Raw genomic sequence first — 12,914 nt, forward strand, 5'->3', positions numbered from 1 at the left:
AGTAAAATAATAATCACTTTTCCCCATACAGAGTTTTCTAGTTCTCTTCTGTCTGCTGAGGAAGAAGAATTCCAAACTTATAGCTCTGGCCTTCAGTTATCTAACAGAAATGAAACACTTGAACTTTTGTCTGAACCTCCAATTCATTCAACTACATTTGATTCCAAAAAGGAAGGCCATGTTCCAGTTTTCACCAAGGAAGTGTCAAATGCTGAAATAAGTATAGGGGATGTAGCTAAACTGTCTGTTACTGTCACTGGCATTCCCAAGCCTAAAATTCAGTGGTTCTTTAATGGAGTCATGTTAACCCCTTCTGCTGACTACAAATTGGTTTTTGACGGCAATGATCATAGTCTGATCATTCTGTTCACCAAATTTGAGGATGAGGGAGAGTATACATGTGTTGCCAGTAATGAATATGGACGGACAGTATGCAGTGCCTATCTAAAAATCAGTTCCAAAGGAGAGGGGCACAAAGAGACAGAACCAGAACCAGTGGAGAAATTTCTGGAGAAGTTTGAAGGGCCTTGTCCTCCTTACTTCCTTAAGGAGTTCAAACCAATTCAGTGTGCTCGAGGGCTCCCTGCTGTCTTTGAGTACAGGGTTCTTGGAGAGCCTGCACCCACTGTGTTGTGGTTCAAAGAAAACCAGCAGCTTTGCACCAATGTTTATTATACCATCATTCATAACCCGGATGGTTCTGGGACATTCATTGTCAATGACCCTCAGAGGGAAAACAGTGGCCTCTACGTCTGTAAAGCAGAGAATACATGGGGTGAGTCCACCTGTGCAGCAGAGCTGCTTGTAGTTCTGGAAGACAGGGACATGACCGATGCTCCCTTCAAAGCAGAGCCTACAACAGAGGCTGCTGAAGGTTTTCCATTAAAGGGTCTTGCAGTTGACACATTTGACTCAGAGAAGGAAATTGCAGCTTTTGTAAACAACACCGTTTTGAAAGCTGCTTCCATGGCAGAAGAAAACCAGCAGCTTGCTTATGAGCATACAGTTAAAGCCAGTGAACTAAGTAGTGAAGTTACGTTAGTGGCCGAGCACTTGCAATCGGTAGTCATGTTGGAGCAGAATGTGCCTGATCCAGAAAGCACTAGGGCGCTTCTTTCCGTCAGCAGCACCGTTTGTACTCAGTCTATCAAGGAACTGTCTCCCAATTTACAGCTGGAGATGGTCCAGTCCCAGAAAACACTCAGCAAAGATGTCCTAATGCTTCAAGAGCCTGAACCACAGGTGGTCCTATCAGATGCTGAAAAAATCTTCCCAAGTGCTGTGTCTGTAGAAGAAATCAGTTCATTAACAGTGGAGCCTCTGAAAACTTTACTAACTGAACCCGAAGGGAGTTATCCACAGTCTTCGATAGAAGACACTCCAGCCCATTCATATCCAACCTCTATGGCTGAGGAAGAGCTTTTACCAGAAGAAAAGACAGTGTCTTCAATGGACAAAGAGCAAAGACTGACCCTTCCCAAGCAAGACACACCACGTGCTCTCACACTGAGTCAGAGCTTAGCTGAGGGAAGCATGGAAAGTCTTAAGGGTCCTGAGGTCATCACCTCTGAGGTCAACCGGGAGCCCCAGGTCCCTTCAGAACACACATGCAGAGAAGATGAAATTCTGATGGAAAGTGCAGATCAACTGGAAAGCACAGGGCAAGAACATGCAGCCAGGACTGAGGAAGGCAAGTCCTTAAGATTTCCACTACTGTGTGAGGAAAAGCAGGTACTTCTCAAGGAAGAGCATTCTGATGACTTGGTCATGCCCCTGAACCAAACCAGTGAGTGTAAGAAAGAGCCCTTGATGGTCAATGGAGTGCAAAATGTGCAGGCAAGCGACACTCTTTCTAAGGAAAGTTTGCTTCCTGGAATTCCAGAAGAACAACGATTAAACCTCAAAACTCAGATCCGCAGGGCTTTGCAAGCAGCAGTGGCCAGTGAGCAACCAAGTCTGTTCTCTGAATGGCTAAGGAACATTGAAAAGGTGGAGGTGAAGGCCATAAAATTCACCCAAGAGCCCAAGCGCATTCTGTGTACCTACCTTATTACCTCAGTGAAGACTCTAACGGAAGAATTAACCATTGCTATTGAAGGCATTGATCCTCAAATGGCTAACTTGAAAACTGAGCTTAAGGATGCTTTGTGCTCTATTGTGTGTGAGGAAATAAACATCTTGACAGCCGAGGGTCCCAGAATCCTGAAGGGAGCCAGAACAGGCACGCAGGAAGAGATGGGTCCTTTTCCAGATTCCCAGAAGGTTGACGCAGTCTGGGAACCAGAAGTCAAATCTAAACATCTTGTCTCTGCAGAAGAGGTCAGCTATTTTCATGTGGAAAGTCAGGTCAAAGTTGCGGATACCACACCTGTCCCTGATGATGTTGTTCCAGCTCCTCCTAGCCCTGATGAAAAACAGGATGAGTCCCCAAAGCCGTCAGAGGAAAGAAAGAAGTCCTCCGGAAGTGGTACCGGGGAGGCTGGCCTAGGAGAGCTACAGGAAGCTGAGGGCAGCGTAGTTGAAGGGAACGGTCCTGTCATTCACACGCCCTTGGTGGACACTACTGTGGAGGAAGGTGACACTGTAAAACTCACATCATCCATAACAAAGGCCAAAGAGGTGAATTGGTATTTTGAGGGCACACTGGTGCATTCAGATGAAAAGTTCAAGTGTTTACAAGATCAAAATACATATACGTTAGTAATCGACAAAGTAAATACAGAAGAACATCAAGGAGCATATATCTGTGAGGCCTTGAACGACAAGGGAAATGCAGCAACTTCAGCCAAACTCACTGTAGTCAAAAGAGGTTGGATTTTAAGGATGAGGGGGCTCGAGCTCTAACGTTCACTGGATCGTAATGATTTAGTTTCCATCACTGAGTTTTCACTTACCTCCCTCTGCCAGAATGTGATTTGTGTAGAGTAAGAACGAAACCACAGACATAATCATGGTTATTAATTCTTTTCCTTTTTCTGTACTGCCTTGCAAGGTCATACATTATCCTATCTACATTCCTATTTATTTTTAAAATTAGATGTTATGTTCCTATATTCCATAATACCAGTATGTTTTTTTAGTTATATTTAGTTGAAAGTACTTTAATATAACATATAATAAAAGCTGTCAGTGAACGCCTTGCTGCCTGAAATTACCAGTCTCATCCCTGAATTCAAAATAACCATGATTAATTGTCCATTGGTGTTTCTTATTTGTATTTCTTTTTGGATTTTGTTTCACTTCATCACTGTATGTAGTATATCACTTTTTAAAAATGCTATTCACAGTGTCCTTAGCATGGTATATTTAAAGAATATATCATGTTGTTATGCATGTAAGCCCATAGCATCACATTTTAATCATGTTTTTCACAATCCACTGCAAAATAACGATTGAATGTGTTAAAAGCTACTTATTGTCTTCTTTTACCTTCAATGATTGTTCTCATTTTCCAGTCACTTGTCCTCAACCCCTGCAATCCATCTCACCAGTTTCAACTGTTTTACTTCATTAACAGCAACAAAAGCGAGAAGAGAAAGAAAAATGTGGTCTGCCTGATAAGGAGGCATGCTAACAGCCTCTGTTTCCCTTTGCAGCTGCCCCAGTGATCAAAAGGAGAATCGAGCCCCTGGAAGTAGCTCTGGGCCACCTAGCCAAATTCACCTGCGAGGTCCAAAGTGCCCCCAATGTCCGGTTCCAGTGGTTTAAAGCTGGCCGAGAAATTTATGAAAGCGACAAGTGTTCTATTCGCTCCTCGAAGTATGTCTCCAGCCTGGAAATCCTGCGAACCCAGGTGGTGGACTGCGGCGAGTACACCTGCAAAGCTTCCAATGAGTATGGCAGTGTCAGCTGTACGGCTACCCTAACTGTGACAGGTAAATGGCATAGACTGAGCTGGTTGCCCTGCTTCACACTGTAACCTGTTTTACTTTTTCTGCAGCGCAGGATGGAATTGTGCTGCCAACTGGAAAGACCAACAACCATGCTGTGACACAGGGGCTAGGTCATACAGCATCCATGTGGGATGAGATCTCATTCGTTACTGTCTTCTTTCAAGAGCAGCTAAGGGAAAAATAAAAATAATTTATTATTTTGAGAACAGTGTCAAGGAATCCAATGAGCAGTGGCACCTGAAGGTTTGGTTTGGAGGTTTTTTTGTTTTGTTTTGTTTTGGTTTTTCTGTTTGTTTTGTTCTCTTTCTCTCTCTCTAAAATGACTAGCATGGTGAAAATATCTTGGCTAATTCCTTCTGGCCTGGTTTGGCACTTAATGTGACACATTTCAAGATAGTGTGTTGCTACTAAAATATAAATAATGTCCTATTGTATTTAATAATTTGGAACCAGTTACCCAGTTAAAAACAGAATTACAAACTGCGGGGGGGGGGGGGGGGAGGAGAGCCAGCCCATAAGATTGAAGTTAAATCCTAAAATAAGACAGGGAGCTCTTCAGGACTATAAACTAGGATTTTCACCCTAGGTTTTCCTACTAATTTAAAAGTAAGAGCAACTACATAAATATTCTGTTCTCAATTTCCTCATTGACAAGATGACTTTTGAGTAGCTCACACTCATTGAGTATTTGGTTTCCCTCATTAGGAAAAAAAATATCAGTAGCGCTTTCCTTTTCTTTGTCTGCCTGTCTCTGTCTGTTTCTCTTTTGCTTTCTTCTTCCAAGGGTAAGTGTGAATGTAAAGTCTGGGGTAGCAATTCTCTGTGCTATTGAGAGAAGGTATGCACTAAATATCTGGGTGGAACAGCCCCTTGGTCTTTTCCAATAGAAGCCTGCAAGGGAAAGGCAAACAAAGGCCATCTTTTTAGCTTGGAAAAGTCAGGGTTCCCTCTAGTTTCCTTTTCCCTGCAGGTCTTTCATGTATCAAAAAATCCGAAACCCAGGCCCATGATAACCCATCCAATGGTTCACTCTGTGATTGGAGCGTCCATACAACCAGCTGCCTGGCAGTATTCTTAATGATGCCTTTGGAAACCTCTTCACCCAAATTAGTCCAGCTGAATAAGGGCACTAATACCTGAGCTTTCAAATAATAAGAGGGAAAGGAGGAAGAGGAGGAGATTTTTTTTTTTTTAATTGGAAAGAGGTTCCTAAAGACTTCCCTCAAAATGCAGAATGGAAATAGGAAATTACTTCTATAAATTTTTTTACAAGTTCAAAATGATGTAGGGAATGTTTCAGAGTTGGGCCATTGAAGGATTTGCTAATGGTTGACATGAACTTTAGGGAGACCTCACCAAAGTACTCTGTCTTCTTATCACTTAATGTCCCTACTCTTCAGGAAAGTTGAGTGCATTTTCTTTATCTTCCCTACACAGTCTTCTAATTCACAGAATTAAAGGAGCAGCTGAATTACTTATCAAATGATTCAGATAATGAATCAGCTACTAAAGTGGACAAATCATTAACAATAATAAGTTAATGTTACTAGACAAAGCAACATTTGTTCTTTCCTTTATGGGAGACATTGAAAGTGGTGTCTCGCTCCTCTATAAAGAACCCTCTCATCCCTTTCCTTTGGCCAATCTTTTCATCTGATGAATTTATTATCCTATTTTAAATAATGTCTCGTGTCTATCTAAATATGTAGCTCATCTTTTCTCTTTCTTATAATATATAATTACAGCAAGAGCTTCTGTGGGGACAAAAATATAATGTTGAAAAAACTTTCTTTTGCAGAGGCATATCCACCAAGCTTTTACTCCAGACCTAAGTCTGTTACAACTTTTGTGGGTAAGACAGCCAAGTTCCTCTGCACGGTATTAGGGACTCCCGTGATTGAAACCATTTGGCAGAAAGACGGTGCTGCATTATCACCTTCCCCTAACTGCAAGATTTCAGAGGCAGAAAATAAACACAGTTTAGAACTCTCAAATCTTACAATTCAAGATCGAGGCGTTTATTCTTGCAAGGCTTCCAACAAGTTTGGAGCTGACATCTGCCAAGCTGAGTTAATCATCATCGACAAGCCGCATTTCATTAAAGAATTAGAACCCGTGCAATCCGCCATCAATAAGAAGATCCATCTTGAGTGCCAAGTAGATGAAGACAGAAAAGTGACCGTAACATGGAATAAAGATGGGCAAAAACTACCCCCTGGGAAAGATTATAAGATCTATTTTGAAGATAAGATAGCATCCCTTGAGATCCCTCTGGCCAAACTAAAAGATTCAGGAACCTATGTTTGCACTGCTTCCAATGAGGCTGGGAGCAGCTCCTCTTCGGCAACAGTTACTATCAGAGGTAAGAAATGTGTGAATGAATGTTATTTTTCATTTTAAGGATGCCACTTGAGAAAAACTATTGACAAACAAGGCATTTTATTATTAAAGTAATTTCATGCAAGCAAACCTTTGGTTTGGGGAAATCTTGGCATTGTCTGATTTTATATTTTCAATCTTCTTCAGAAGCTACTCTGTTCTTTCAAAACTGTGCCATTAACAAAACGTGCTTAAAATGTCTTCTAAGAACTTCAAGTGTCTAGGCAACCCTTAACTCTCTTCTCTTATGCAGTTGTTTTTTGTGTAAGACAGAGAGTTTGTTTTTCACATAAGACAAGAGTTGGCTTGCTTTTATGTTTGTTTTTTTGTTTGTTTGTTTGTTTTAATGGAGAGCCCAGGATAGGTTTTAAAATCATGGAACCCTGTAGAACTATTGAGGGCACCACAACCCTTTCAGAAATTTCATCGAGATACTTGATGTGTGTTGTGTCTTCTTGTGGTATACGTCTCCTTTTCTTTTGTGGAGTTGACGCTTCACATCTCTTTCCTTTCTCTTTTTTGTTAACTTCCCATAGAGCCACCATCCTTCATGAAGAAGGTGGATCCCTCTTATTTAATGCTGCCAGGTGAATCAGCACGCCTCCACTGTAAGCTGAAAGGCTCCCCTGTGATCCAGGTCACTTGGTTTAAAAATAACAAAGAAGTTAGTGAGAGTAACACTCTTCGAATGTCTTTTGTCAATTCTGAGGCTGTGCTTGATCTGACGGACGTCAAAGTCGAAGATAGTGGTACTTACTCATGTGAGGCAGTGAATGACGTTGGCAGTGACTCTTGCAGTGCTGAAATAGTTATCAAAGGTTGGTTGACTCGGAGTCCGTGGGCTTTCTGAGAAAAAGATTTTCTTTGTATTTGCTCAGGACACCTCACTTACACAATGCTTTCATGCCTTTGTAGAACCTCCATCTTTCATCAAAACTCTTGAGCCTGCAGATATAGTGAGAGGAACAAATGCCCTTCTTCAGTGTGAAATCTCAGGCACAGGACCATTTGAAATTAGCTGGTTCAAAGACAAGAAGCAAATTCGAAGTAGTAAAAAGTACAGGTTGTTGTCTCAGAAGTCTCTGGTGTCTCTGGAGATCTTTTCTTTCAATAGTGCGGACGTTGGTGAATATGAATGTGTTGTTGCTAATGAAGTTGGGAAATGTGGCTGCAGAGCAACTCACTTCTTAAAAGGTCAGTTCTTGAACAAAATGCTGCCTCACTAACCTATTGTCAAAATCACTTTCTTAACCCACTGAAGGAAAACCAGTGCTTTTTCTTCTTCTCCTATCCCGTGAGAGTATGTTTCACTTTTGCTTTAACCTGGGATCTTGGGGACAAAGTCAGTGACCTTCATCCAGCCTTTATTCTGAGATGACTGTAAATATTTAATCTCCGGTAATAAAAGTGGGTTTCATAATCATCTTTTATGACCACGTTGTCCGCTGATAACCACAGCTGTGCTTCTTTCTCTCGGATGGAGGTGTAACTGTTCTTAAATTTTAATTTATTCTTCTCATGAACCGACACTATGGAAGGGTGGTATTGGATGGGAGAAATGTGACCTAGATGAAATAAAGGTATATGGTGTCGAAAGTGTTTGGGAGTTGACAAGCTTTGTTCTCTTTCTTTAACTAGAGCCGCCAACCTTTGTAAAGAAAGTAGATGATTTTACCGCACTAGCAGGTCAGACCGTTACCTTACAAGCTGCCGTGAGAGGGTCAGAACCCATCTCGGTCACTTGGTTTAAAGGACAAGAGATCATTAAAGAAGACGGAAAGATCAAAATGAGCTTTTCTAACGGTGTTGCGGTCTTGATCATCCCTGATGTTCAGATTAGTTTTGGTGACAAGTACACATGCCTGGCTGAAAATGAAGCCGGGAGCCAAACATCTATTGGGGAATTAACAGTCAAAGGTGCGTGCAGGAACATTTGTAACTTAGAATCACTATTTCCATTTGAAGTGGAATCCTAATGCACACTTGGTCATGCTAACTATTTAATACCATTGTAGAACCTGCCAAAATTGTTGAGAGAGCAGAGCTGGTCCAGGTGACAGCCGGAGACCCAGCCACGCTGGAGTACACAGTCACAGGCACCCCAGAACTCAAGCCCAAATGGTACAAAGATGGAAGACCTTTGGTTGCTAGCAAAAAGTACCGAATAAGTTTTAAAAACAATGTTGCCCAACTCAAATTTTATTCAGCTGAACTGCACGACAGCGGCCAGTACACATTTGAGATTTCCAATGAGGTGGGCAGCAGCTCCTGCGAAACAACGTTCACTGTGTTAGGTTAGTACCTGCGGAAACCGATGCTTACACACTCCTCTGTAACCCAGCCAGTGCGCACACATCAAATCACTGAGCGCTTTCTCATGCTTACCTTTCTTTTCTTCTTGTGCCACAAACAGATCGAGACATCGCTCCATTTTTTACCAAACCCCTGCGCAACGTAGGCAGTGTGGTCAACAGTACCTGTAGGCTGGATTGCAGAATCGCTGGCTCTCTCCCCATGAGGGTGTCCTGGTTTAAGGACGGTAGAGAAATAGCTTCTTCTGACAAATACAGAATAGCCTTTGTGGAAGGCACGGCCTCCTTGGAGATAAGCAGAGTAGACATGAATGACGCAGGCAATTTTACTTGTCGTGCCACAAATTCCGTGGGAAGCAAAGACAGCAGCGGAGCCCTGATTGTGCAAGGTTGGCTGGAGACTTTGCATTTCATTCTGATATAGACGATGTTCAAATTAAGACTTCTTCCCTTAGATCGCGCCTCTTAACTCTTAGAAATTCTCTCTTCTACCCCCTCTTTAGAGCCACCCAGTTTTGTAACTAAGCCTGCATCAAAGGACGTTCTGCCCGGCTCAGCAGTCTGCCTGAAGAGCACCTTCCAGGGGTCCACCCCTTTCACAGTCAGATGGTTTAAGGGTGGTAAAGAGCTCGTCTCTGGTGGAAGCTGCTATATCACCAAAGAAGCTTTAGAAAGTTCCCTGGAACTCTATGCAGTAAAAACCTCTGACTCAGGCACATACACCTGCCAAGTCAGCAACGTCGCCGGAAGCGTGGAGTGCAGTGCAAACTTATTTGTAAAAGGTTTGCCTGGTTTTCTTGACATCTTTATACTACCCTCTTTATGCGTTCTTTCTTATTCCTCATGTTTCTTAATAACTTCCTTCCTTCTGCAGAACCCGCCAAGTTTGTTGAAAGGTTAGAGCCGTCACAGCTGTTAAAGAAGGGAGACACCACCCAGCTGGCCTGCAAAGTAACTGGCACCCCTCCAATTAAAATAACATGGTTTGCAAATGATAGAGAAATTAAGGAGAGCAGCAAACACAAAATGTCTTTTGTGGAGTCCACTGCAGTTCTAAGACTTACAGATGTTGCCATTGAAGACAGTGGCGAGTACATGTGTGAGGCCCAAAATGAAGCTGGCAGTGACCACTGCGGTAGCATTTTAATAGTCAAAGGTTTGTGTTCACATTGGTCCTTGTGTTACCGCGGTGGTGGCCCCCAGCCCAGATTCCCCCCGCATTAACGCCAAGTAATTCCTTTCCCGCTATAGAGTCACCTTACTTTACCAAAGAGTTTAAGCCCATTGAAGTGTTGAAGGAATACGATGTCATGTTGCTGGCTGAGGTGGCAGGCACACCTCCCTTTGAGATCACGTGGTTCAAGGACAACACGACGCTGAGAAGTGGCAGGAAGTATAAAACCTTCATTCAGGACCAGCTAGTGAGCCTGCAGGTCCTCAAGTTTGTCGCCGCGGATGCTGGGGAATACCAGTGCCGGGTGACCAACGAGGTGGGGAGCAGCACCTGCACTGCCCGGGTGACTCTCAGAGGTTAGTGACACTTCCAGCCGTGCACTGGCTCTCCCGTAGAATGAACTCTTTGTGCCACCAAAACTCCACTTTTGCTCTAAGCTGACACTGATTGAGAATTATTCTCCTATTAGAACCCCCAACCTTCGTCAAGAAGATTGAGAGTACCAGCTCCCTTCGGGGAGGCACCGCTGCCTTCCAGGCCACCCTGAAAGGCTCCTTGCCAATCACCGTGACTTGGCTAAAGGACAATGATGAGATCACCGAGGACGATAATATAAGAATGACCTTTGAGAACAATGTGGCTAGTCTGTACCTCAGTGGCATCGAAGTCAAGCACGATGGGAAATATGTCTGTCAGGCCAAAAATGATGCAGGAATACAAAGATGTTCTGCATTGCTCTCAGTGAAAGGTCGGTGCAGAAGGTTTGCCATGGGTTTTAGGAAATAAGGCCAATGTGAGCCTTTCAGTGGAGCCACTCACGATCCACACCTGTCCCTTTGTTTTCTACAGAACCTGCAACGATCACCGAGGAGGCTGTGTCTATAGATGTCACCCAAGGGGACCCAGCCACTTTGCAGGTTAAATTTTCAGGGACTAAGGAGCTTACAGCCAGATGGTTTAAAGATGGCCAAGAACTGAGCCTGGGCCAAAAATACAAAATCAGTGTCACTGACACAGTCTCTATACTGAAGATTATTTCTACAGAAAAGAGAGATAGTGGAGAATATACTTTTGAGGTCCAGAATGATGTTGGGAGAAGCAGCTGCAAGGCTAGCATTAATGTATTAGGTTAGTATCGAAACTGAACATGTTCTTGCTCCTCATCTCCTACAGTTTTACAGAAAACACAAATTGCTGCGTTGACCTAACTTTTCTTTCCTTTGGTTTCTTGCTTTTTCATTGCATAGATCTTATCATACCTCCCTCATTCACCAAAAAACTGAAGAAGATGAATAGCATTAAAGGGTCTTTTATTGACTTAGAATGTATAGTGGCTGGCTCACATCCCATCAGCATCCAGTGGTTCAAAGATGACCAAGAAATAACAGCTAGTGAGAAATACAAATTCTCTTTTCATGACAACACTGCCTTCTTGGAAATCAGTCAGCTGGAAGGTACAGACAGTGGGACGTACACTTGCTCGGCAACCAACAAGGCAGGTCACAACCAGTGCAGTGGCCATCTCACCATCAAAGGTTGGCATTTCTTATATCCCTTTATCAAGGACCGGTCTGCTGTCTCGTTTCTTAATTCTCACCCTTACTGCCCCATTCCCAAGTAAACCTTCTTTTCTCCTTTTGCTTCTTTGTCTTTCATCCCAGAACCCCCTTACTTCGTGGAAAAGCCACAGTCCCAGGACATCAGTCCCAACACAAGGGTTCAGCTAAAGGCTCTTGTGGGCGGTTCTGCACCCATGACCATAAAGTGGTTTAAAGATAACAAAGAGCTGCACTCGGGAGCAGCACGTTCCATTTGGAAGGATGACACCTCCACCATCCTGGAGCTCTTTTCAGCCAAAGCCGCCGATTCTGGGACCTACATTTGCCAACTAAGCAATGATGTTGGCACCGCAACCAGTAAAGCCACGCTCTTTGTAAAAGGTCTGGTCTCTACATGCATCTCTCTTGCTTGCTTGTCTGCATTTTCTTTGGCAGAGGGAAGAGGCTGAAGAAAGTGATTCCCGCCTTTGTTCTAATAAATGTTCACGTGACACTTTCTTTCCCGTCTTTAGAACCTCCTCAATTCATTAAGAAGCCCAGCCCCGTATTAGTGCTGAGAAATGGACAGTCGACAACATTTGAATGCCAAATAACGGGCACTCCTGAAATCAGAGTTTCTTGGTATCTGGACGGGAACGAAATAACAGCCGTTCAGAAACATGGCATTTCCTTCATTGATGGTTTAGCCACTTTCCAAATCTCTGGTGCCAGGGTAGAAAACAGCGGGACTTACGTCTGCGAGGCCCGTAATGATGCAGGCACAGCGAGCTGCAGCATTGAATTAAAAGTGAAAGGTGCGTTCCTGGGTCTGTTTTCCCCTTTGGCTGTGCTGCTGGCCAGGCTCCCGGTCTTCCCTCGAGTAAGCTCGTCTCTGTCTTCCTTTTGAATCTTTAGAGCCTCCCACCTTTGTCAGGGAACTGAGGCCCGTGGAGGTCGTGAAAGATAGTGACGTGCAGCTGGAGTGTGAAGTGACGGGGACACCCCCATTTGAGGTCACTTGGCTGAAGAACAACAGGGAAATCCGAAGCAGCAAAAAATATACCCTCACTGACAGAGTATCGGTATTCAAGCTCCACATAACCAGGTGTGACCCATCAGACACTGGTGAATACCAGTGCATTGTATCCAACGAAGGTGGCAGCTGCGCCAGCATGACACGAGTCTCCCTGAAAGGTCAGTGGTACCCCCACAAAGCAGGCTACCACGAAAATTCGGTAATGCTCTTTCATTTTCTGATCATGAGGAGAAGCTCAACTGTGCCTCTTCTTTTCCCCACTATCTCACTGCATCACAGAACCCCCATCATTCATTAAGAAGATAGAAAACGTCACTACTGTTTTGAAGAGCTCTGCCACCTTTCAAAGTACGGTGGCGGGTTCTCCTCCCATGTCTATAACCTGGCTCAAGGATGATCACATTCTTGACGAAGATGATAATGCTCATATTTCATTTGTGAACAACGTGGCCACGCTTCAGATCAGAGCTGTGGACAACGGACACAGCGGGAGATACACGTGTCAAGCCAAGAACGAGTCGGGTGTTGAGAGGTGTTACGCGTTCCTTTTAGTACAAGGTCTGTGAGCTGTTGTCTTGAGGA

General features: G+C 43.6%; 1 protein-coding gene across 3 annotated transcripts in view; it reads left to right on the forward strand.

Moving 5' to 3' along the window:
* The window catches only part of TTN (titin), a 282,606-nt gene that overhangs the window by 72,889 nt on the left and 196,803 nt on the right, over window positions 1–12,914 (forward strand). For 2 of the 3 annotated variants that reach the window (XM_059166913.1, XM_059166914.1), the window contains exons 46-62: window positions 3,597–3,875; window positions 5,692–6,255; window positions 6,809–7,090; window positions 7,188–7,466; window positions 7,911–8,189; window positions 8,288–8,566; window positions 8,686–8,973; window positions 9,088–9,366; window positions 9,459–9,740; window positions 9,836–10,114; window positions 10,228–10,506; window positions 10,608–10,886; window positions 11,006–11,293; window positions 11,420–11,698; window positions 11,830–12,111; window positions 12,212–12,490; window positions 12,612–12,890. In XM_059166913.1, the coding sequence (XP_059022896.1) occupies window positions 3,597–3,875; window positions 5,692–6,255; window positions 6,809–7,090; window positions 7,188–7,466; window positions 7,911–8,189; window positions 8,288–8,566; window positions 8,686–8,973; window positions 9,088–9,366; window positions 9,459–9,740; window positions 9,836–10,114; window positions 10,228–10,506; window positions 10,608–10,886; window positions 11,006–11,293; window positions 11,420–11,698; window positions 11,830–12,111; window positions 12,212–12,490; window positions 12,612–12,890 (5,055 nt within the window). Of the gene's footprint in view, window positions 1–31; window positions 2,810–3,596; window positions 3,876–5,691; window positions 6,256–6,808; window positions 7,091–7,187; window positions 7,467–7,910; window positions 8,190–8,287; window positions 8,567–8,685; window positions 8,974–9,087; window positions 9,367–9,458; window positions 9,741–9,835; window positions 10,115–10,227; window positions 10,507–10,607; window positions 10,887–11,005; window positions 11,294–11,419; window positions 11,699–11,829; window positions 12,112–12,211; window positions 12,491–12,611; window positions 12,891–12,914 lie in introns of all 3 variants that reach the window. The other variant, XM_059166916.1, reaches the window with a different exon arrangement.

This window comes from Mustela lutreola, chromosome 3 (assembly GCF_030435805.1).
Source record: "Mustela lutreola isolate mMusLut2 chromosome 3, mMusLut2.pri, whole genome shotgun sequence".
Lineage (NCBI taxonomy): Eukaryota > Metazoa > Chordata > Mammalia > Carnivora > Mustelidae > Mustela > Mustela lutreola.